Source organism: Mesoplodon bidens (genome assembly GCF_964165515.1).
Source record: "Mesoplodon bidens genome assembly, chromosome: 19".
Classification (NCBI taxonomy): domain Eukaryota; kingdom Metazoa; phylum Chordata; class Mammalia; order Artiodactyla; family Ziphiidae; genus Mesoplodon; species Mesoplodon bidens.
In genome coordinates this window covers 41055296-41076648 of record NC_138179.1, presented here as the reverse complement: position 1 = coordinate 41076648, position 21353 = coordinate 41055296, and the positions used below count along the sequence as shown (strand labels likewise).

Genomic DNA, 21353 nt, shown 5'->3' with positions numbered 1-21353 from the left:
CTCCCCCTCCTGGGAGAGGATGCTGTTGGAGGAGATCTGGCTCAGCCTCCAGCCGCATCTCAAAGCAACGTATGGCCTCAGTTTCCCCATCTGTCAAACGGGGAGAAAGGTCCAAAGGGCTCGGAAAGATGGGACGTCACAAACAAAGCCAAGGCCAGGTGTAGCCACAGTTAAGTGCGGTGGGGCCCAAGGCCCGCTCTGCCCCACCGCAACCGGTTACCAGTGGCCGCAGCCCTTCCCCATCGCCCTCTGGCAAGGGACAATTCCACCTGCCGATTCTCCCAATGGGAAGACCTCTCTGCCGCAAACCCCAGCAGTTTCCTGGATTCAGCATCCTGCAACACCTCGAATCTGGACGTGCTGGGACCTCCTCTGTCTTCTACCTGGTGGTCCAGATCCCGGGGCTGGGTCCACCCCGGCACCCCATGGAACACAGATGGGGAAGCGTGGCTACAGCCCCGGCCGTGGGAAAGGGAGGAAGGAAGGGACCCCTCTGCCCCTCAGCAGTGGTTCTCACCCCTTCCCCGCCAGCTGCCAGCAGCTCCTCGGCCTCAGTTCTCTCTTCCACCCCCTCACGATCCCCCCTCCCCCCACTCTGCACCCAGCTCACCTGGGGCCAAGGGACCAAGAGACCGTCCTCCGACTGGCTCCCGCCACTCCCGGCGGGGCTGCGAGAGAGCCGAGGGGAGGGGTCACATAACAGGAACCCCAGCACCCCGAGCCGTCGCCTCCCCGCACCCCTCTCTCCCCCGCCTCCGGCAGTTCCTCCGCGCTCCACTGAGGCCCGCACTTCCTGAGGGGGCACGGGGCGCCGGCGGGCAGGTGAGCGGCGCTGCGCGTGCGCGCTGGGCGGGGGTCGGGCCCCTCCCCTCCCCACGGGGTACCCGCGGCGTCTGGGCCTAAGGTCTGACCCTGCGTGGCTGCGGTCGGCGGGGCGCGGGCCCCGCCCCTTATCCGCCGGTAGCTCCGGCTCTGCTCGGCTCAGGGGGCGCGATAGTGCAATAACTCAGGGGGTGGGTCCGACCACTCAGGGCTGCTCGATTTTCAGAGGCCCTAGGCGTTATTTCTCAACTTCCCGCCTCCGTCTTTGGCACTTAAGCCGAAGCGGCCCAGCGCCTGGCTTATAGGAAGCGCTCAGGATCCCGCTGCACTCATGCCCCGCCCCGGCGAGTTTTCTCGACCCTTTCTCTCTCTTGGGACCGCCTGGGGGGCCCCCGCGGTCCTGTCCTCTCCTCCTCCCTCTCCGCCTCCTTGAGGGCCCCCCCTCACCCCTAACGAGCCCCAGTGGTTTTTCTGCCTCCCCGCTTGCTTCCCCTCCTGGTTTTCCAGACCCCCCCGACCCCCCGCCCCGCGCCCCATGCCAGGCCCCAGGCTGGGTGCTGGTGCTGGGCACACAGTGAGCATAGAGATAGAGACGGAGCGGGAGAGGGGGAACGGACTGGCAAATGTACATGTCAATAGGAAGTGGCACATGCTCCAACAGGGTTCAATCCCAGAAGGCTCCCCAGAGGAGATGACTTTTAAGTTGTGCCTGGGATCATGCAAGTAAAACGTGGCTGGAGCATGGGTGTGCAGGGCAGGGAGTAGTGTTGGGGGAGAGGCGGGGGCTGGGCAGAGCTAGTTCTCCAGGCTGAGGTGCCTGTACCAAGATCCATCCTGAGGTAATAACTCTCTATTTGGGCATCCTGGCTTGGCCCACTTGTCCTCCCCTCCAGGAGGGCCCTCTCCTTCCTTTCTGCCTTCCAGCTCACTTTCACCCTGCCCTCCTCTCAAGGCTTCTCGCAACCAGAAATGGCTCCCACCACTGTCCAAATCCCACCCTTTTCTCAAACCCAAGGGTGACTCTCCTCTGGCCTGCCGGGCATTTTCGAGGTCAGGTTTCTAGGTAGAGCTCCCAGGTGGACAAGACTCACACCCTGGCCGATGACACCCTGGAGGCTGACTGACCTCTCGGCCCGTTTTCTCATCTGTGAGCTAGGGTCATCAGTGCCCCCCTCCCTGGCTTGTGGGGAATAACGGAGCAAACAGCAATGGGGACAGCCCCTAAGTGCGCCTCCCCTCCTCCCCACCTAGCACACAGGAAGTGTGCCGGAACTCTGCTGGAGAAACCACGCCCACATCGGGAGGGCGGAGATAACCCCGGGTTCTACCAGCCAGCTTGGGGCAGTTGTCGCAGGAGGCTGTGCTGGAGGAAGGGGTTACCCAGTCTGGTCCTGCAACGCCCGCCGTATCCGTGTGGCTTTGCCGCATCGTGTTATTTTGATAATCGCCCTGGGAAGTGGACGGGTCTGGAATCATTGTCCCCATTTGAAACTTGGGGAAACTGAGTCCCACAGAAATTGGCTTCAACCGGAGACTGGAACACTTCCAGACACTCGCCGCCTTCATCTTGTTCAGACCTCAGGGTGGGGTGAGAGGAGGGGTCGAAAGCTGGTGGGGAGAGGGCACAGTCGCCGAGGGCTCGACGGGGAGGGGAAGCAGGAGGAGCGGGGCGCGCCCCCCCGCAGGGTCACGTGACTTGTCCGAGCCCCGTCGCCACGTGGGCCGGGGCTGGGCGGAGCAGCACTCTGGCCCCGCCAGGCCTGATAAGGTCACAGGTCGTCCCAGGGCTCTTGGCCGCTCCCTCCCTCTGAACTCACCACCCCTCCCGCAGCTGGTGGAGCCCAGACACAGTTCCCGGCGGCCCTCGCGGGGGACAGGTGAGCCGCGCGCCGGGCCCCTCCTCCCCAGCGCCTTCCAGCTCAGTGCCGGGATGCGGGTGCCGTGTCGTGGGTGGGGGCCGCAGTTCTGGGGCTTGGGGACGGCGCCCTCGTCCTCCTAGCCCCATCCAGTTCCCCTGCGGCTACCAGCTCCACCCCCTCCGAATTCCTTTGGGCCTCTGGGGCCACTGAGCACTGAGTTTCCTCCTCGGGTTCTCTTGGATCTCCCTGAGTTCACTCCCTGAGTTGACTCTCTCAGGGGCGTCCGGGCGGGGGACGTGAAGATCTCAGCTCACCCCAACAGGCAGGTGGCGGGCGTCAGGGCGGTGGTGTGTGTCTCTCGGGATGGGAAAGGGTGGGGAGGCCGGGTTTGCAGGTGGGTACCACTGGCGGAAAGTGGGCGTGTGGGAGACTGGCAGATGAGGGGTCCAGGGTCTCGGAGTTGCTGCCTTCCCTCGGCCCAGAGGCTGGGCTGCGGCTCTGACTGGACAGTAGCTGCTCCCAGAGGACTGGCCTCTGGCTGGGGTGGGGTTTCTGGAAACGGGCCCCACCCTGCCCCTCCCTACCTGGCTCACGGCTCAGGAATGGTGCACCCTGGAAACTCCTGCCTGACTTGTCCCTGCCTGGGCAAGGGTGCCAGGGTGTTGGGTACCCGCTGGGCAGAAGTCTTGGGCAGTGCCCAGATGCCAGTGCCCAGGTGAGCCCCCACCCCCCAGGCAGCCTCTGAGCACCTTCCATCTCCCTGCTCCGCCCTCCTGGAGAAGGGGTGTGTGGGAGAGGCCTGTAGATCTGAACCTGGGAAGGTCTGTCTTTCCAGGAAGGAATTCCAGCTCTAGGGACTGGATTGGGGGGCACACCCTCAGCCCCAGCTCCAGCTACTCTCCATTTCAAGCGGAGTCAAGAGTCCACCTCTGACCTCTCTCTGCTGGTTTCTCCACACTGTGCTCCTGTGAGAGAGAAGGTGGGGGGGCTTGGACTCTGTGCGGCCTGGGCTCAGAGACTGGACACCCCTAAGTGAGGGCACTGTCTGGGTACAGCCCTAGCAGGACCTGCTCTGTCTGGACACCCTGGCCTCGCCCGAGGAAGCCCCTTGAGCTGAGCCAACTTTCCTCCGTGCTGAGTTCCCCGGGGGTGAGGGTAGCGAGGACGGGTGGACAGGGCAGACCGAGGGCTGGGCCCAGTCTTGCCGCGGCAGAGTCCTGCAGGACTCAGCGGGTGGTTGGGAGCCTGCTGCCCTCGCCCCACTCCCACAGGCTGAAGAGCCTGGACAAGGCCACCCTGGTTCAGTTGTCTTGGGTGATGGCAGAGCCCGGACAAAGGCTGGACAAAGGCTGCCTGTTTAACGCCCAGCACCCCTCCCCCAGCCAGCTGCCCTGGCCTGCTGGGAGGTGATGGAATGTAGGGGAGTCTCCCAGGAGGGCTGTCGACTTTGACGCGCCCAGGTTGGCGTGCAGTGACTCCTGTGGGGGGGATGCAGGGTGGGGCGCAGCCGAGGAGGCCATCCTGTCTGCTGTTCTGTCAGGGGCTGGTGAGGGTGAGGGCCCAGGCTGCTAGCTGTCTGTGGGATTTCCAGCCGGGAGGAAGTGCTGTGTGGTCACGGGCGGGCACAGGGAAGGTCTCAGCTGCCCTGACCTTTCTCACCCAGAGGGCGGCATCTCTGGGTCAGAACCCTAGGAATGGAGAACCTATCCACAGGCACCCCACCCACTCCGCATCTCTCAGGGATGGCGTCACTGAGGAAGCCGGTGGGGAACTGCCCAGACTCCCCTCACTTCCTTCCTCCTTCCCTCCGGAAGGAGTTCCCCTCAGTCCGTTCTGGCCTGAGGATTATTTGGGGCCACTCACTTGGCCATGCGTTGGTGTTTGTGTGTGGATGGGGGCAGGATGGGGGCTCAGGCAGCCTGGGCTGGGAGTGGCACCCCCCATGGTCCCCAGGGAGCGGGCAGTGGAGCTGGGTGCCAGGCTAACTTTGCTGTAACGCTTTCTGTCTCATCACATGGGCAGCGGGAGGCTCCTGAGGCTGTGTCCAGGCTCTGAACTGCCCTAGGTCGGCAGATTGGCTGCGGGTGGGCCGCAGATATGTCCCGGTCGCTGGCTTTTGTCCTCAATGTCCCTGAGACCCCACAGGACCCAGAGGAGTAAGTGCTCTGAGGTGGGGCTGGGGGGCTGGGATGTATCACCCCCAGGGAGAGGTGGTCTGGACCTCAGCCCTTCGGAGGGGATAGGATGCTGGGGCAAGGACTGGGTCAGCCGCAGCCTGAACTCCTGCCCCTTCCCCATTCTCACCCCAGCAGCCAGGAGCCCAGCCCCTATGATGAGAGCGAAGTGCACGACTCTTTCCACCAGCTCATCCAGGAGCAGAGCCGCTGGGTGGCCGAGGAGGGGCTGGAGCTGCAGCAGAGGGTACCGGGGGCTGGAGCCCTGGGGGCCTCAGGTGAGCCCGCCTGCCCTGGCCCAGGCCGGGTGCTGGGATGTGTGGGCCAGACACGGAGCCTCTCAACCTCTCAGGAAGCCCCTCCTAGCAGCTTGGGGCAGGGGGTGGGCAGGGGATGGGCAGGGGATATCTCCGGCCAGAACCTCTGGATGAGTCTTTCTTGCTGGGCAGGCAGTGACCGCCAGGCCTTGCTGGGGCCCGAGGGCGCCCCTGTCTACAGCACAGCCACACTCCGCATCTTGGCCAGCATGCCCAGTCGCACCATTGGTGAGTGGGACCCTCTGCCTTTGGACCCTGGGCTGGGCTGCGGTTTCTGGCAGGGATCTGTGTACCTCAGAGCCAGGCCTCTTCGGCTCTTACCCCACCCCGTCTGCTGCTTGGAGGCCCAGCCCAGTCCCATGCAGCCTCGCCGCGGTCTAAAAATGACTCTGGAGTCCTCACGGGGATAAAAATATGCTTTTGGGAACCTGGTGCTGCTTGAGGTCTCTTGTGAAAGAACTTTCCTGGGTCCTGGGAAGGAGTGGGGGGGCAGCCCCTGCCTCTATGTAAGGGGGGCGCGTCCCCCCCCTGACCAGCGGCCTCCACAGGCCGGAGCCGCGGCGCCATCCTCTCCCAATACTACAGCCGCACAGTGAGGCTACGCCGCAGGGCCGGCCGGCCTCAGCTCAGGGATGTGGGCCGCTCAGCCCGGCCCAGCCTCCGCCTGTACGACCTGGAACTGGACCCCACGGTCCTGGAGGAGGATGGTGAGTGAGGGGGGCCCGGAGCCTCGGTGGGGAGGAGGTCAGCAGGCCGGGTCGGGGGGCTGGGGTGCAGTGGGCTGTCTGAAGGCCCCCAGCGGTGAGGTCTCTTTGCAGGGGTATGGGAGTGTTTCGGTGTCCCGGCCACTGGCTCAGAGAAGTGTGGGCCTTTCCGGCTGCACAGTGTTTGGCTCATGCAGGCACGCGCTCCACAGCGTCTGTTGAGCATTTGTAGTGTCGCAGACGCTGGTGTTGGCTTTGGGATGTGATGGTGGTAAGCAGACCCAGTCAGCTCTCATGCAGCTTATTGTCTGCCTTGTGAAACAGACAGGAACCAAATAAATGGATAAGTGGATGGTTGAAGCTCAGATAAGGGCAGCTGAGGAAAGGCACGCCGCAGGAGAGTGTCACGGAACCTGTCTAGCCAGGAGTGACCCAGGAAGGCTTCCTGGAGGAAGTGACACTAGAGTCAATGGGGCATGGGCAAAGGCCCTGAGGTGGGAGCCTGCTGGCTTGCCTGAGTATCTGGGAGCCCTGTGTGGTGGGGCTGGGGAACAAGGGAGAGTGGTCGTAGGAGGGAGCAGGGCACAGCTCACAGGTTGGTCTTCAGCCAGGTGGTCTCTGGCATCAGTGCCCAGGGGCTTGGGTACTTCCTGGGGCCCTGCCTGTGTTTCCTCTCCCTGTTTACCCAAGGCCTGCAGCTGGTGGGTGATGGAGCAGTGCAGGGTGGTGTGGGCTCTGAGGTCAGGATGGACATTCCAGTTTCACTGTGTAAACCACGCCAGGTGTCTGCTTTCTGGTCATTTTTTATCTGTAAGGTGGGGTTAAAATAGCACCCCCTTTCCAGGGTGGTTGTGAAGATGAAAGGAACGAGGACATAGGGGAGGGGCAGATCTCCAGGTCCTGCCCTCCCCTACTCACCCCACCAGGCCTTGGCATAGTGGGAAGTGGTGGGGGGACGGGGGGGGCTGCTGAGTGGGGGGCGGACAGGGCTCAGGGGCATTGGGCGGTCAGAGCAAGATGCGAGTGGGGACCCAAGAGGAGAGTTTGGTTCAAGGCGGAGGGGCCGCTGGGCTGGGCCTTGGAAGATGCTGGGAACTTGATCGTGCCCTGGGCTCCAGGGGGTGGAGGTGAGAGAGTGATGACCAGTGGGGGTATGGGACGGGTGGGCAGCACAGGGTCCTGGCAGAGAGGAGCCATTGGGCCCGGCAGGGCGGCAGAGGCCTGTGTTGCCGGGAACGGCCACAGTTGTGGGAGGGAGGGAAGGATGCTGCGGGGAACCAGCAGGGCTCCTTCCTGCTCCTGCAGAGAAGCGGGGCCTCCTGGTGAAGGAGCTTCAGGGCCTGACGGTGGCCCAGCGGGACCACATACTCCGGGGGATGCCGCTAAGCCTGGCCGAGAAACGCCGCCTGCGGTCAGTGCCCCTCGGCCTCGTGCGGACCCCAGACCCACTTCCTCGGCTGGGCGTGGTGGTTGGTGAGAAGGGCCCTGAGCCTGCGGTGGGCGGGTGGTCCCTGGGAGGGAGTGGACCAAGCCCTGATGCCGCCTCTGCCCCCAGAGAGGAGAGCCGGCCCCCGAGGGGCAAGCCGAGGGCCCGGGTGCGCCATGGGCTCCTCTCCTGCTGCAGCCGGCTGCGTGACAGCTGTATCCTGGTAGGTGCCTCTGGGCGGCTGGTGGTGGGGGCGCTGAGGGGGGCCACGTGTTCTCCCTCCGCGTGCCGCTCGTGGGGTCCTCTAGCCTTCAGCCTGGCTCTGGGTGTGATCGACCCCCCTCCCCTCGTGGCTGCCCCTCCACTGCCCCTGCGCTCTAGGCCTGGCCCGGGGACTGGTTGGGGGCCGGCTCCCCTCTCCAGCCTCGCCTGAGGGCTGTCCTGCTGCTGACCCTACAGGCATCGCACAACCTGGGGCTCGCGCTGCTCTCAGGGCTGCAGGCCCTGATGCCCTGGCACTACGCCCTGAAGCGGATTGGGGGCCAGTTCGGCTCCAGCGTTCTCTCCTACTTCCTCTTCCTCAAGACCCTGCTGGCCTTCAACACCCTGCTGTTGCTGCCACTGCTGGCCTTCATCGTGGCCGTGCAGGCTGCCTTCCCGCCTGCGCCCTCGGGCTCCACACCCGCCTTCAGGGGCCTGGAGCTTCTCACGGGCGGGGTGAGGCTTGGTGGGGGCGGGCAGGTGCCCCCTTGTCACGGCTTCCTCCAGGGACCCCCACCTCACCCCTTGCTGCGACTCCGGGAGGGGGGTGCCCTGGCAGCTCCAGGGTGGCCGCGGCCCTTTGCCCACCTCCGTGTTCTCCTCACTGCCCCTGCCCTGGCCCTTCCCCTTCTGCCTTTCCCCTCGCCCTGCCCCCTGGGTGCCCTCCATCTGCCTTCCAAGCCTGAGGGTGGGTCAGGTGCAGGGAGGGGGAGAGTCCCTTATGTGGCCGGGCGTCCTCTCTGCAGGGCTGCTTCACCCACACCGTCATGTACTACGGCTACTATAGTAACGCGACGCTGAACCAGCCGTGTGCCTCCCCGCTGGATGGCGGCCAGTGCACGCCTGAGGCGGGCGGCCTGCCCTACAACATGCCCCTGGCCTACCTCTTCACCGTGGGGGTAGCTTTCTTTATCACCTGCATCACTCTGGTGTACAGGTAATAGCCCTCCACCCTATGACCCTGGCTTTGAGCGCCATTGATCCACCCGTGCATCCATCTGTCCATCCATCCATCCATCCATCCAGCTACCCATCCATTCGTCCGTCCAGCTACCTATCCATCCATCATCACTTCATCATCCATTCATCCATCATCACTCCATCCATCCATCCATCTATCAACCGTGCATCCATGGATCCTGCCTTCTTTCCATCCATCCGCCCACACTTTCATCCATGCACCCATCCACTCCACAAACATTTGCTGTGCTCTGCTCAGGACAGGAAGGTAAATGAGTTTGGTGCATGTCCTTGAGAAGCTTGCTGTCTACAGGAGAAGACAGGCCAATGAAGAGGCTGGGAAACTCCTGGTGTTATGTTGCTCAGGTGTTTTGGAGCATAGGAGAGGAAGTCAGACCAGCTTCCCAGGGCGGTGGCAGTCATCCCAGAGAGGGAGGTTAAATGAGGGGGCTGGAGAAAGGCCGGGGAAGGTGTTTTGTTTATCGGGAGAGGCAGTGCAAAGGCCCTGAGGTGAGCCAGCACCTTCTGCAGCCACGTCTGGGTGGGAGGCAGCTGGCCATGTTGGTGGGGAGTGGAGCCTGACCCCTCTTCTAGCCACTTGTGGCTGGCGGGCACCCTGTTGGTCAGGGCTGATTTAAGAGTGGCCGGCAGTCCACACCAGGAGGCTGAGAGCTCTGGGCTAGAGGTGGGGCAGGGAGAGTGGCCGGAGGCCCATCCAGCGCCAGGGGGGCTTCTCTGAGTGGGTGGTGGGTTTTGGCCGCAGGGAGCACCCATCTGTCTCCTCCCCAGCCGCTGCGCCTTCCGCCCCATCTCACCCTCTGCCTGCCTCTGCTTCTCCCAGCATGTCCCGCTCTTTTGGGGAGAGCTATCGGGTAGGCAGCACTTCGGGGGTCCATGCCGTCACTGTTTTCTGTTCCTGGGACTACAAAGTGACTCAGAAATGGGCCACCCGCCTCCAGCACGACAATATCCGAACCCAGCTGAAGGTGAGCTGCCCAGGGGCCCTGGGGCCGCCGTCCCCCACCCCGTGTCCAGGGAACACCAGTCGGGGCCTGCTCCAGTGGGAGAGGGTTAGGGCTGCTCTCGGGCCCTCTCCCCGGAGTCCCTGTGTCCCCCGGCCCCCGCGGGAAGAGGCCTGTGGGGCACCAGCTGGCACGTGCTCCCGGTCCCCAAAATAGCCCTGGGGTACACGTGAGGACACTGAGGCCTCAGTCCTTTGCCCAAGGCCTCAGGGCTAGAGGGTGGCTGGCCTGGGCCTCGCGGAAGATTCTCTGCCTTTCTGGGGTTTCCCGCTGCGGGATTTGGGTCAGGGCAGCTCACAGCTTTGACCTGGCTGATGGGCCCCCAGGGAGTGCCCTGGGGCTCCGGGTCAGCAAGGGGACGGCTGTCCACAGGCAGGACAGCTCAGGAGGCAGGGCTGGGGAGGGGGGGTGGGAGCGGCTGGGTCAGGCCTCAGCCTGTGGCCCTGTCCTGCGGTCTCCTGGTGCCTGGAGGGGCCCCAGAGCAGGGGGAGCGACGGGCCGTGGCCCCAGGGGTGGGCGGGAGCCTCCCTGTGTGTCTGCTCCACGTGTCCCCGGGGGTGTGGTGCATGTGTCTGCGCGTCTCCATGCGTCTGTGTCGCAGGTGACAAGCCTGCTGCCGCCTCCAGGAGCTGCTGGCTGAGGGGCGGCTGTGGCAGCGCCCCCGGGGGGCGTGCGGACGGCTGCGGCAGGCGGCTGTGCTGGGGCTCGTGTGGCTGCTGTGTTTGGGGACCACGCTGGTGTGCGCCCTGGCCGTCTACACCTTCTCAGAGCTCGTGATCCAGGTGCGGGGAGGGCGTGGGGGTCCCCGCGGAGGCTTTGGCCGTGGGGTCAGACGCCTGCTTCGTTAGACTGGGCCCCTTGGGGCCCCGCACCCTCCGCCCGGGCCCTCCCTGGAGGCCGCTTCCCTCACGGGCCTTGTTCTCATTCTTGTTCTGTCTCACACTCTCCCTATTTTTCTGTCCTTTTGTTTTCTCGTCTTGGTTTCTCTTTTCTTCCCCCGACACCTGTGTTCCATCCCCCGTCCTCCCCCTCCCACCCCCCTTCCTCCCCCTCCCACCCCCCTTCCTGTGCGGTTTGAACACTGGGCCTGGGGCGGAGGGTGGCGTGCCTGCCACTTCCACCCCCCTCTTCTGCCCTGGGAACCCCTCCCTGCGGCCCCTCCCCCGTCTCGGGCCCATCAGTGGACCTGCCTCTGTCCTTGGGGTGCTGACCGCTGGCCCTCCCCCTGCCGTAGCAGAGCCGCGTGTCTGCTGAGCGGGAAGGGGCGCTGCTGGCCCTGCCCCTGGTGGTCTGCCTTCTCAACCTGGGGGCCCCCTACCTGTTCCGCGTCCTGGCCATCCTGGAGCGGCATGACTCCCCAGTGCTAGAGGTGTACGTGGCCATCTGCAGGTGCGTGGCCAGATGGGGCCGCCAGGTGGGGCTTTCTGGGGCGGGACCTCTGTCTCCCAGGCACCCCTCAGCCTGTGCATGCCCCCCCCGCCTCTTTCCGCAGGAACCTCATCCTCAAGATGGTCATTCTGGGGATTCTTTGCTACCACTGGCTGGGCCGCAGGGTGGGCACCCTGAAGGACCAGGTGAGGGGGGGCTGGGCGGTGCTGGCAGAGGCGTGGGGCTCCCCGGGCCCCTCAAGAGGGTCTGCCCTGGTCCCAGGTTGGGGGTGGACGTGGTGGCCCCTCACAGCAGCCAGCCCTCACCTGATCTTACCTGGCCTGGTCTACAAGCATATTGGAGGCCCCCAGGTGGGCACGGGGAGCAGGGGTGGGGGGCACCAGGGCACTGGGGGCTGAGGCCGCGTCCATTTCAGTGCTGGGAGGACTTTGTGGGCCAGGAGCTGTACCGGCTCATGGTGATGGACTTCATCTTCACGCTGCTGGACACGTTTCTGGGGGAGCTGGTGTGGAGGTGAGGCCCCAGGGGCGGGTCCCTGCGCTCACCTCCTGGGCACCTGGGCTCCCCCTGCGGAAGGGCTCCTGGCATCCTCACCTGTGTGGTGGAGGTGAGGGTCACTCAGGCAGTTCTCAGGCCTCTGAAAATCAGGACCTGACCCCAAATTGGGGCCATAAATCTCTACCCATGACGGCTCTTCTGTAAAATATCGATAAACTGAGAAAAACATTTAGGAGACAGGATATAACCTATTTTGAGATTGGAAAAGAAAACAGGTTTCAAAATGACGCATATAGTATGATCTGTCTCATACAAAGGAAAAAGGGGGTTGGGAGGAAGAACAAAGTAGAGGAACATTTTCAGATGTCCTGGCTACGAGTGCTAGCATTGTAGGTGTCATTTCCTTTTTTCTGTGTTTTCTTTGAGAACATATGAATTTAATAATAATAAGATTTTTAAAAAGCCGTAAAACAGGGACTTCCCTGGTGGCGCAGTGGTTAAGAATCCGCCTGCCAATGCGGGGGACACGGGTTCGGACCCTGGTCTGGGAAGATCCCACATGCCGCGCAGCAACTAAGCCCATGTGCCACAACTACTGAGCCCGTGCTCTAGAGCCCACGAGCCACAACTACTGAGTCCACGTGCCAGAACTACTGAGCCTGCGCTCTAGAGCCCATGCTCTGCAACAAGAGAAGCCACCGCAGTGAGAAGCCCATGCACCGCAATGAAGAGTAGCCCTCGCTCGCCGCAACTAGAGAAAGTCCGCGCGCAGCAACGAAGACCCAACGCAGCCAAAAAAAAAAAAAAGGCAGTAAAATATTTGATGCTGATGTGCTGATGTGCACATTTATACCTGGGTGTATTTGTACATGCTTAGAAAAAAGACGGAGATGAAGCTGGCTGCAGTGTTGACCCTTCAGGGTGGGACCCCAGGCCTCCGTCTCCCCTCTGCATCACTGGGCACCCTGGTGGGGCGGGCAGGGTCTTCAGCTTGGCATGTGGGTCGGGGTGGGGACGAGGGTCTGTCTCGGGGATTGGCCCTCCCGCGTGACCCCAGGGGTTCTTCTGCCCAGGCTCATCTCTGAGAAGAGGTCTCAGAGGAAGGGGAAGCCTGAGTTCGACATTGCGGGGAATGTTCTGGAGCTGATTTACGGGCAGACCCTGACCTGGTGAGCTTCTCCCACTTGTGTCCCAGTGCCTGGCCCTTGGGGAGGCTGACCGCTTCCCCCTGGGCCACAGCAAGGCCCAGCCCTGGGAATCTGGAGCGACCTGACCCCTCACTTCCCCGGGGACCCAGTCTCAGCTCCCCGGGGTCCTGACCCCGAACCAGGCCCGGGTGGCCTTTCTAGGCCTGGGGAGCCACACAGGGGTCGGGACCTAGCCTCTGGGACGCAGGCCTCTCCTTTCCTCGCTCTCCTCAGGCTGGGGGTCCTCTTCTCCCCGCTCCTCCCCGCCATGCAGATCATCAAGCTGCTGTTCCTCTTCTACGTCAAGAAGGTAAAGGTGCCACTGGGTCCCTGGGAGGGCAGCGGGGCCTGGGGAGAGTGTGCAGCCAGGGTGGCCGCTGGGCCGGCAGATGCGGAGCCCTGACCCAAGTGGTGTGGGGCTGGCAGCCCAGGGCCACCCTCTGGGGTCAGTTCCATGGGCCACAGCTGACCCCCGTCCCGTCCCTGCATCACTGCCTTTGGCAGGCTGGGCAGCATCCCGTCAGGGTCCGTGGTCATTGCCAGGTGCCCGTGTGCACGGGCCAGGGCTTAGGGCCGGGGGGCTGGGAGGTGCTCAGAACCAGGTCCTTCTCTCTGGTCCTGTGTTTCCTCCTCTGTACAACGTGGATGCTGCTCTGGGGGGCACTGCTGGAGATGACGTTTATAAAGCGTCAGGCACAGTGGAGACCTTCAGTCAGTGGAGGTGGCTTTTAGTATCAACCCTTTCACGTGCGGGTGACCTGGCCAGCCTGCCCCCTGTGAGCCTCAGTCTCCCCTCCGTAGACCGGGAGGTAGCCCCGCTGGCCCTTTCTAGCCTGTGGGCTCAGATGCTGAGTGTCTGCTTCTTTGCGGGGCTGTCCTGGGGGCTCGGCTCGGGCTTCCCCTGCAAGCAGAACACCCCCAGCCCACTGCCGGCCTTGCCCCTCTTCCCTCTTGGAGGCCCCACCAGGCCTGGGGGAGGGTGGGTGGCAGGGCGGTGGCAGAGCGCAACCTTTGTCCCCAGACCAGCCTGATGGCCAACTGCCAGGCGCCCCGCAGGCCCTGGAGGGCCTCCCACATGAGCACCGTCTTCACCTCGCTGCTCTGCTTCCCCTCCTTTCTGGGCGCTGCCGTCTTCCTCTGCTACGCCATCTGGCAGTGAGTGGGCCCTCGGCCTCCGGGGGGCGGGATGGGGAGCTGCCCCCTGGGGCCGCTGTGGCTGGTGGCCACGGTTTGGGTGGTGTGGAGGTGGCCTTTGTCCAGGCTGAGGGGTCAAGCCGCCTGCCCTCTTCTTCCCCCAGTGTGAAGCCCTCGAGCATCTGCGGCCCCTTCCGGACCCTGGACACCATGTATGAGGCGGGCAAGGTGTGGGTGCGCCACCTGGAGGAGGCGGGCCCCAGGGTCTCCTGGCTGCCCTGGATCCACCAGTACCTGGTGGAAAGTGCCTTCCCCATCTACTTGGCGTCGGCTCTGCTGCTGTGAGTGCGGGGCAGGCCCGGGTGGGGGCCCTGGTCTCCCTCCCCCGGGGCTCCTGCGCGAGGGCCCAGCCTGAGCAGCCATCTCCCGCAGGGCCGTGATCTACCTCAACATCCAGGTGGTGAAGGGCCAGCGGAAAGTCATCTGCCTCCTCAAGGAGCAGCTAAGCAACGTGAGTGCCCCTTGGGCTCCCACCTCGGGGGTGCCTGCTGTCTCATACCCGCGGCCCCTCCCCCTCCACACCTCCCCCCGGACCTGGGCTGTGGAAAGGGCCGCCCCCCACCCCGCATCCCCACTAGAGGCCGCCCAGCCTTGCCCGCAGGCTGTCCCTCCCTCCCTGCGCAGTTACCGGGCCTCCCATCACCTTGAAAACAAGTCACTGCCCCGTAGGTCAGAGTCACTTGGCCTGGCGTTTCCCCAGACAGGAATGGCCTTTCACCTGGTCCTGTCCTCCCTGGGTCTGGGCTGGCTGCTCAGGGGCACCTGTCAGTGACAGCGGGTCTCCCCTGAACACTTGGTGGGCTCTGACCTCATCCCCAGGTCCCCAACCTTGCCCCCAGGGCCCCGACATCACTCTCCCCACCGCTGTTTCTTCTTCTTTTTTTTTTTTTTGCGGTATGTGGGCCTCGCGCTGTTGTGGCCTCTCCCGTTGCGGAGCACAGGCTCCGGACGCGCAGGCTCAACGGCCATGGCTCACGGGCCCAGCCGCTCCGCGGCACGTGGGATCCTCCCGGACCGGGGCACGAACCCGTGTCCCCTGCATCGGTAGGCGGACTCTCAACCACTGCGCCACCAGGGAAGCCCGCTGTTTCTTCTTTTTTCCTTTTCCTTCCCAGTTTCTCACTTGTGTACTTAATGCTTGAGCCCACCTTGGGGCCAGCTGGTGCCTGTGTCCCCTAGGCGGTCACATCAGCGCTGGTGGCCACTAGCCACTTTTCGTTAAAAATGACTTGGGGGTCAGCTGCTGGGTGTCAGCCGAGGCAGGACGGGGCTGGGGTGCAGCTCGCCTGTGACTCTGCTGCTGGCTAATTGGTGCAGGGACCCTGGGTCAGGTCTTCTTGCGTGGAAGGATGCCCTGGGGACAGCTCCCACTTTTTATACGGTTGTAAGTAAGGCAGTACTCTCCTCCCCTTTCACAGACCGAGGGCAGTGCTCAGGCTGGGCATGTTGGCTGAGGTACAGCTATTGGAAGTGGGTTTTTCCCAACTGGCTCCTGCCCTACCGTGTAGAGCTTTGGGGCCTGTGGTGCCCCGTGGTGGTGGGATGCACAGCAGCGTTGTTGGGAGGGGGAGTCCCAGCTCTGCCCGCCGTTCCTCTAGGAGCTGAAGGATGGTTCCCCAGGTGGCCCTTGCTGCAGGCTGTGTCCTCCCGAGGCCGAGGCTGGCCCTGGTTCTGAGTCTTTGGGGCCACACTTCTGATCTCAGCCTGCTCTCGGAGCATCTTTTCCCTGGCCTGGGCAGGTGGCTTACTCAGGTGCACAGCCCTCTGTACCCACCAACTCGATGGAGAGAAAACAGGGAGGTCTGTTAAGGAGGTTCCACCTCGTAGGTGTCTCAGCGCCTTCGTGGGTGAGCCAGGGTCCCCAGCGCCCAGAATGCATCCTGACAAAATTGCTGTTTTCTCTTTGTGAAGACTCCCCGCAAGGAATCCAGTCTGACCCCGGGGTTTGATGGGCCCTGAAATCCGCCTGATGCTTACTGGGTCCTAGACTTAAAGCTTTATGTGCGTTTTCACAGTCCCTTGTTGAAAGAGCCCTGGGTTGGCCAATACCTGCCCCAAAGACAATGTCTTTGTCCTAATCCCAGAAGCTGTGAAGGTGCCACGTTAAGTGGCATTGGGGTTGTGGGATTAGGGTCGCAGATGGAATTACAGTTGCTACTCAGCTGACCTGGAGGTGGGAGATTATCCTGGATTATTCGGGTGGGCAGGATGTAATCGATGTAATCAGTAAGGTCCTTCACAAAGGAAGTGGGAGAGTCAGTGTCAGAGAAAGAGGTGTGAGAAAGACTTGACTGGCCGTTGCTGGCTCTGAAGGAGGCCGTGAGCCCAGGGATGTGGGCAGACTCAGAAGCTGGAACAGGCAAGGAAAGATTCTCCCCAGAGGCTCTGGAAGGAACCAGCCCTGCTGACTCCTTGATTTTAGCTCACTGAGACCCATTTTGGACTTCTGACCTCCAGAGCTGATGTTGAATTTGTGTTGTTTTAAACCACTAAGTTTCCATAATTGATTAGGTCAACAATAGAAAACTAATAAAAACCCCATGACACAGACATTTGTATCCCTCTTTTACAGATGGTGACCGAGGTCAGAGGGGAGGTAATTTGCCCAAGACAGACTAAGTGTCAGGGCCGGTTGTACATTGAGTCAGGCTGGGTAGGCAGTCCTCACTGTGCAACTGATCACATTTCCCTTTTCACCTTGGCCACTAGGAAGCTTAGAGGCATATATATGTGTGTGTGTGTATATATATGTGTATATGTGTGTGTATATATATGTATATATATATACATATATATATATATGCCCACTATTTGGCTCTTGGTTTTTCCTTGTCCTTGTTTGGTGCCTCTGTCCCCCTTCTTTAAACTTTTTGTGCTTGTGATGTCAGACACTCTTTGTGAGCTACCCCAAGTGCAGTCTGGAACAGGGCACTTCTGGACGGACACGCGATGGCTGTTTTCTCAGCCTTTGTGTTCTGGCATTTCTAGGAGGGGGAAGACAAAATCTTCTTAATCAACAAGCTTCAGCGTATCTACGAGAGGAAGGAGAGGAGCAGGTGAGGGGCCCTGGAGGGGAGTGTGTGGGGGAGAAGGAACGGGTGCTGCACAGGGAGACCTCTTTCTGCCGGTGGTGGGGAGGGAAGTGACTGCCGGCCTCCCTGGGTGGCCCACAGCCTCTTGGGACTCCCCTGCCCTCTTTCCCCACCTTTCCTCCTCAGGTGTGTGGGGCATTTGGGGGGGGAGGAAAACTTAAGTTTGCTGAGAAAGAAAAGAAATGAAGGAACTGTGTGCAGGGGGCAAGGTGGGGCTGGGGTGTCTTACGCCCTTTCCCTCCTCTCTGCCACCCCCGTCTTTTTTTTTTAATATCTATTTATTTTACTTATTTTTTGGCTGCGTCGGGTCTTAGTTGTGGCACGTGGGATCTTCGTTGAGGCATGTGGGCTCTTTTGTTGTGGCACGTGGGTTCCAGAGTGTGTGGGCTCTGTAGTTGTGGCAAGCGGGCTCTAGTTGTGGCGCGCGAGCTCGGTAGTTGTGGCGCGTGGGCTTCGTTGCCCCACGGCATGTGGGATCTTAGTTCCCCGACCAGGGATCAAACCCACGTCCCCTGCACTGGAAGGCGGATTCTTTACCACTGGACCACCAGGGAAGTCCCTCTGCCACCCGCGTCCTGATGGGTCGGGGGTCAGCCGGGCTGGCCTTCTCCTCAGGCCCCTGCCCCCATTCTCCCTGTGACGTGAACACCCCCCCTGCCCCCCCCCGAATGCTGCTGCCCCAGCCCCGCGCCCTGCTCCTGTGGCCGCACGTCTCACCCTTCAACTGTTACCTGCGGCTGAGCCCAGGGAAGGGGAGATGAACTCAGACATCGTCCTGCTGCCTGGACAAACAGGCCACCCACGGGAATGCACACACACCCCTCCTCGACCCCCGCCCGGCCAGGTGGGCCAGCTGAGGTCTGCAGGTCGAGGCCCCTGGGGCTCCCCCGCCCCAACCCCGGGCAGCAGAGCCCCCAGAACGAGCCATCTCACAAGATCCCCTGCCCGCACCACTCCCTCCCTTGCCAAGGCCTACCGGTGGTGAGTCCCGGCCTCGTCCGGCTCCTTCCACTTCTCTCCAGAGTCTTTCAGCCCTGGGAGGCCTGGAAACAGCTCCTGAGAAAGGCTGCTGGGGATCCTCTGGCCTCGGCTGGCCAGAGGGATGACTGTGGGGCTTCTCAGCCTCCCAAGCGAGGCCCGCGCTGCCCAAGGCAACGGGGCCCCTTGCTGACTCCCCTTTCTGGCAGGGTTGGTAGAACCGAGGAGGCCGTGACGCCCCCGGCCGTATTCACAGACGACTGGGATGCCCAGTAGGACAGCGCTGGGCCTGGCAGCCCGGGAACCCTGTCGCCCTCGGTTCCCATGGACCTGCAGGCATAGATGCTGCCTGGAGATGGCCCCGCTGGGACACGGGGAAGGTGACAGGAGTCTGCAGCCCGTCCGAGGCTGGAGCACCCCCAGTGGACCCTGTCCAGGACTCTGTTTATCCTGATTAAACACGTTTTGCGAAATGGGCTTGTCTCGTGGGAGTCCGTGCTTATGCTCAGGCCTTCCCAGGTGCATGTAGGTACAGCCCGTGGACGACCTCCGGGCTGAGGTCTTGGGAACCTCGGCCTCGTGCATGTGCCGCCCCTTCAGTTTCTCCCTCTGGTTCTTCAAGGCTGCTCTCCTTGCCAGGCCAGGGCCCTGCGGCCTACCAGATGCCCCGAGGGGCCTCCCCTAGTGCTGGGCTCCCCACGAAGCAGACTCTGTGGGGTTTCAGTGTTGAGCGCAGGGCGCCCTCTTCTGGCCCAGCCTCCGATGGCAGGGATGGACCGCGCTGCAGCTTCAGGCGCTGCCCTGCCAGCCTGTGCCATGCGGGACAAGTACGGGGGTGTGTGGAGAGTGATGAGGTGATGCTCTAGTGGTTACTGGGGTGGAGGTGGTGGGAAAATATAGGGAGGGACTGGGGTGGGTCATTTGCTAGTAAGCCGTGGGGAGAGGAGCCTGCAGGCCGAAGGGCAGCCAGCGCCCAGGCCTGTGGCAGGAGCGGGGTCTGGCTGCCGTGACTGGTCGGGGGTGACCCCAGGTCCGGCCGGGCTGTGCTTGAGGAACCTGTGGGATGCTGTGGACCAGAGGGTGCAGGGAGGAGGGGACGGGGCTGTCACAGCCCCAGTGCTCGCTGTCCGCAGGAGCTGGGGCAGCGGCCGCCATGGAAAAGGATGGGAGAGCGGGGATGGGCCCACGCTCCTCATCCCAGCGGGGAACCTGGGAGAGCAAACCTGGCCTGGGGGGGCCAGGCCAGCCCCGCAGTGAAGATGCCACTGCCATTAGCAGTGCTCCCAGCGGGGCCCACGCGAACCCCAAATGGTCCCTCTTCTGAGGATGGTCCCATGCAGGGTGCTCCTGCATTTGGCAGACGTCCAGGGGCAGACCGTCACCTGACTTCCTCGGGCGCCCGACAGATCAGGCAGGATTCCTGGGCCTGTTGTGGCTGGTCTCAGCCAGGAGGTGCTTAAGGACCTCTACGAGTAGCTGGCCTGGGCTGTGTCTCCGGGAATGAGTGCCGCTGGGTGAGGTCGGGTGGGGACACTCACCTGGGCTCTAGGGGCCAGTACCCGCCAGATGTCTGCCTCTTGTGTGAAGAGGACCGATGCACTTTTGGATGGATGGACATAAACTGATCGCGTCCAGTCTGAACTGGCACTGCCACCAGCTATGACTGGGCCCACTTCGCCTGCCTTGCAACAACTATGAGGTCAGGACGAGCTGCTGACGACAAACAGGCGAAAGGCCAGCGGGTATTTCTGCAGAAGCCACGTGTGATGGTCAGTTGGTGTCCCTGGCTATCGACTCAAGTGCCAACTGAGGTGTTGCTGTGAAGGCATCTTGTAGGTGCTCGGCACCCACAGTTAGCTGGCTTTAAGGGTTTTATCCCCACTCGTGTGTGGGCCTCATCCAATCAGTCGAAAGTCCTCAAGAGCAAGGCTGAGGTTTTCCGGAGAAGAAATTCTGCCCGGGGCTGTGGCATCACCCTGCCTGGCTGTGTACAAATTCCAGACTCGCCAGCCCTGCTACTGTTGGAGCCAGGTCTCTTTACAGGCACACCTGTCACCCATCGGAGCTGTTTCTGATACACACGTGGCCTCAAGGTCCTCCAGCTGGAATATTCCGTGGTGGATCCTGTGTGGGGCTGACCGAGCAATGGCTGTGAAGTCAGATGGGCCTGGATTTGACCCTCATCAGCTCATGGCCTCGGGCACATTCTGTAACCTCTCCCAGTCTCAGTCCTCACCTCATGGGGCTGTTGAAACAACAGACACAGTCCTACACAGTGCTTAGCACCCTGCCTGGCACATAGTTTTGCTAAAAAAAAAAAAAAAAAAAAGCAAAAAGCTAGCTATGACTGCCACATGAGACGCACTGAACTCTTGGAAATGGCTATTCCAATGGGTGGGCAGCCGACAGTCTCAGCTTGATGACAGGCTCCCTCTGACACCGCCTCTGCCCTGGCTGCTCAGTGGAACCAACAGGGGAGATTTAAAAACTCTGGTGCCTGGGCCCACAATCAGAGATTCCGGTTGAATGTGTTTGAGCCGCGCCCTGGCACTGGGATTTTAAAAACTTTCTGGATAATTCTAACATGCAGCCAGGGTGGAGAACCAGCGAAATGTCACTTAAGCCTGAGGCTTCTGCACACTTAAGGAGCATTTGGAAATGGTGCTTCTGGTTTTCATGATGACTGGGGATCCAGGCTCCGGGGGCCAGGCCTGCCACGCGGGCTGCCATTCAGGGGACGGTCCCACACAAGCTAAGCTGTGGAAACTGATGTGTAAAGCTAGTAAGTTAACTACATGTTTCCACCAAGACTCTTATGTGGTTTCTCCTTGATCCACCCCATATGTTCTATTCCTGCAAAGAATCTTCTCAAAATGCCTCCCTGAGTGAACGCGTGTTCAGCAACTCAGCTCCTCGGATCTTGTCGTTCATGCGGTTAGAATCAGTGCTGGCCAGGACGGCTCCCTCCTGGCCTCTGCTCTCCATTCAACAGTCCCTTCTTTGCACATCAGGCTTCTACCCACTGAGCACCCTGCTTTCTTTCTTTGCCTTCTCCCACGGTGTCGCCAGAATGATTTTTTTAAAAAGTGCAGCTCTGAGCCTTGATTTTTCTCTTGATCCCAGACACCGAGCCTCCTTTTCACCTGTGGGTACCAGGAGCCGCCTCCACTCCAGGCCATGAGGCTGTCAGTCGGCTTATGCTGTGTTCCCCACCTGTGCCCTACTTTCCCCGGGCCTGGGAGGAAAGCGCCACCTCCTCCATGAAGCCTGCCTCAACCTTTGGATGTTCTGGAGGCACTGGGCTTGTTCTCCCAGGAGCAGGAACGGGGTTGGCTCACTCCCTGCAGCGACGCTGGACTCACGGGCACCGAACGAACACTTGCCAAAGGGCCGCTCACAGCCCCGGCAGGGTCGCTGCCTCCAGGCGCGTACAAGGGTAGGGTGTCAAGTACATTTCACCATCCACGTTC

The 21353-nt window shown here is 62.0% G+C and overlaps 1 protein-coding gene across 3 annotated transcripts; it reads left to right on the top strand.

Annotated features, from left to right (window-relative positions):
* The first annotated feature begins 2765 nt into the window (after window positions 1–2765).
* TMC6 (transmembrane channel like 6) lies at window positions 2766–18359 on the top strand. 3 transcript variants are annotated; one of them, XM_081218123.1, is made up of 21 exons: window positions 2766–3003; window positions 4704–4837; window positions 4991–5133; window positions 5305–5400; window positions 5721–5879; window positions 7182–7287; window positions 7432–7525; window positions 7888–8019; window positions 8310–8500; window positions 9365–9509; window positions 10172–10327; window positions 10780–10934; window positions 11038–11119; window positions 11350–11447; window positions 12506–12601; window positions 12854–12929; window positions 13641–13774; window positions 13918–14094; window positions 14186–14264; window positions 16802–16869; window positions 18093–18359. In XM_081218123.1, exons 2-21 carry the CDS (start codon window positions 4779–4781, stop codon window positions 18157–18159), a joined length of 2313 nt encoding a protein of 770 aa, XP_081074249.1. In that variant the 5' UTR covers window positions 2766–3003; window positions 4704–4778; the 3' UTR covers window positions 18160–18359. The 3 variants fall into 3 exon arrangements, with proteins under 3 accessions (XP_081074249.1, XP_081074248.1, XP_081074247.1); XM_081218122.1 differs by having other exon boundaries at window positions 7762–8019; window positions 10783–10934; XM_081218121.1 differs by having other exon boundaries at window positions 7762–8019.
* The last annotated feature ends 2994 nt before the right edge of the window (window positions 18360–21353 follow it).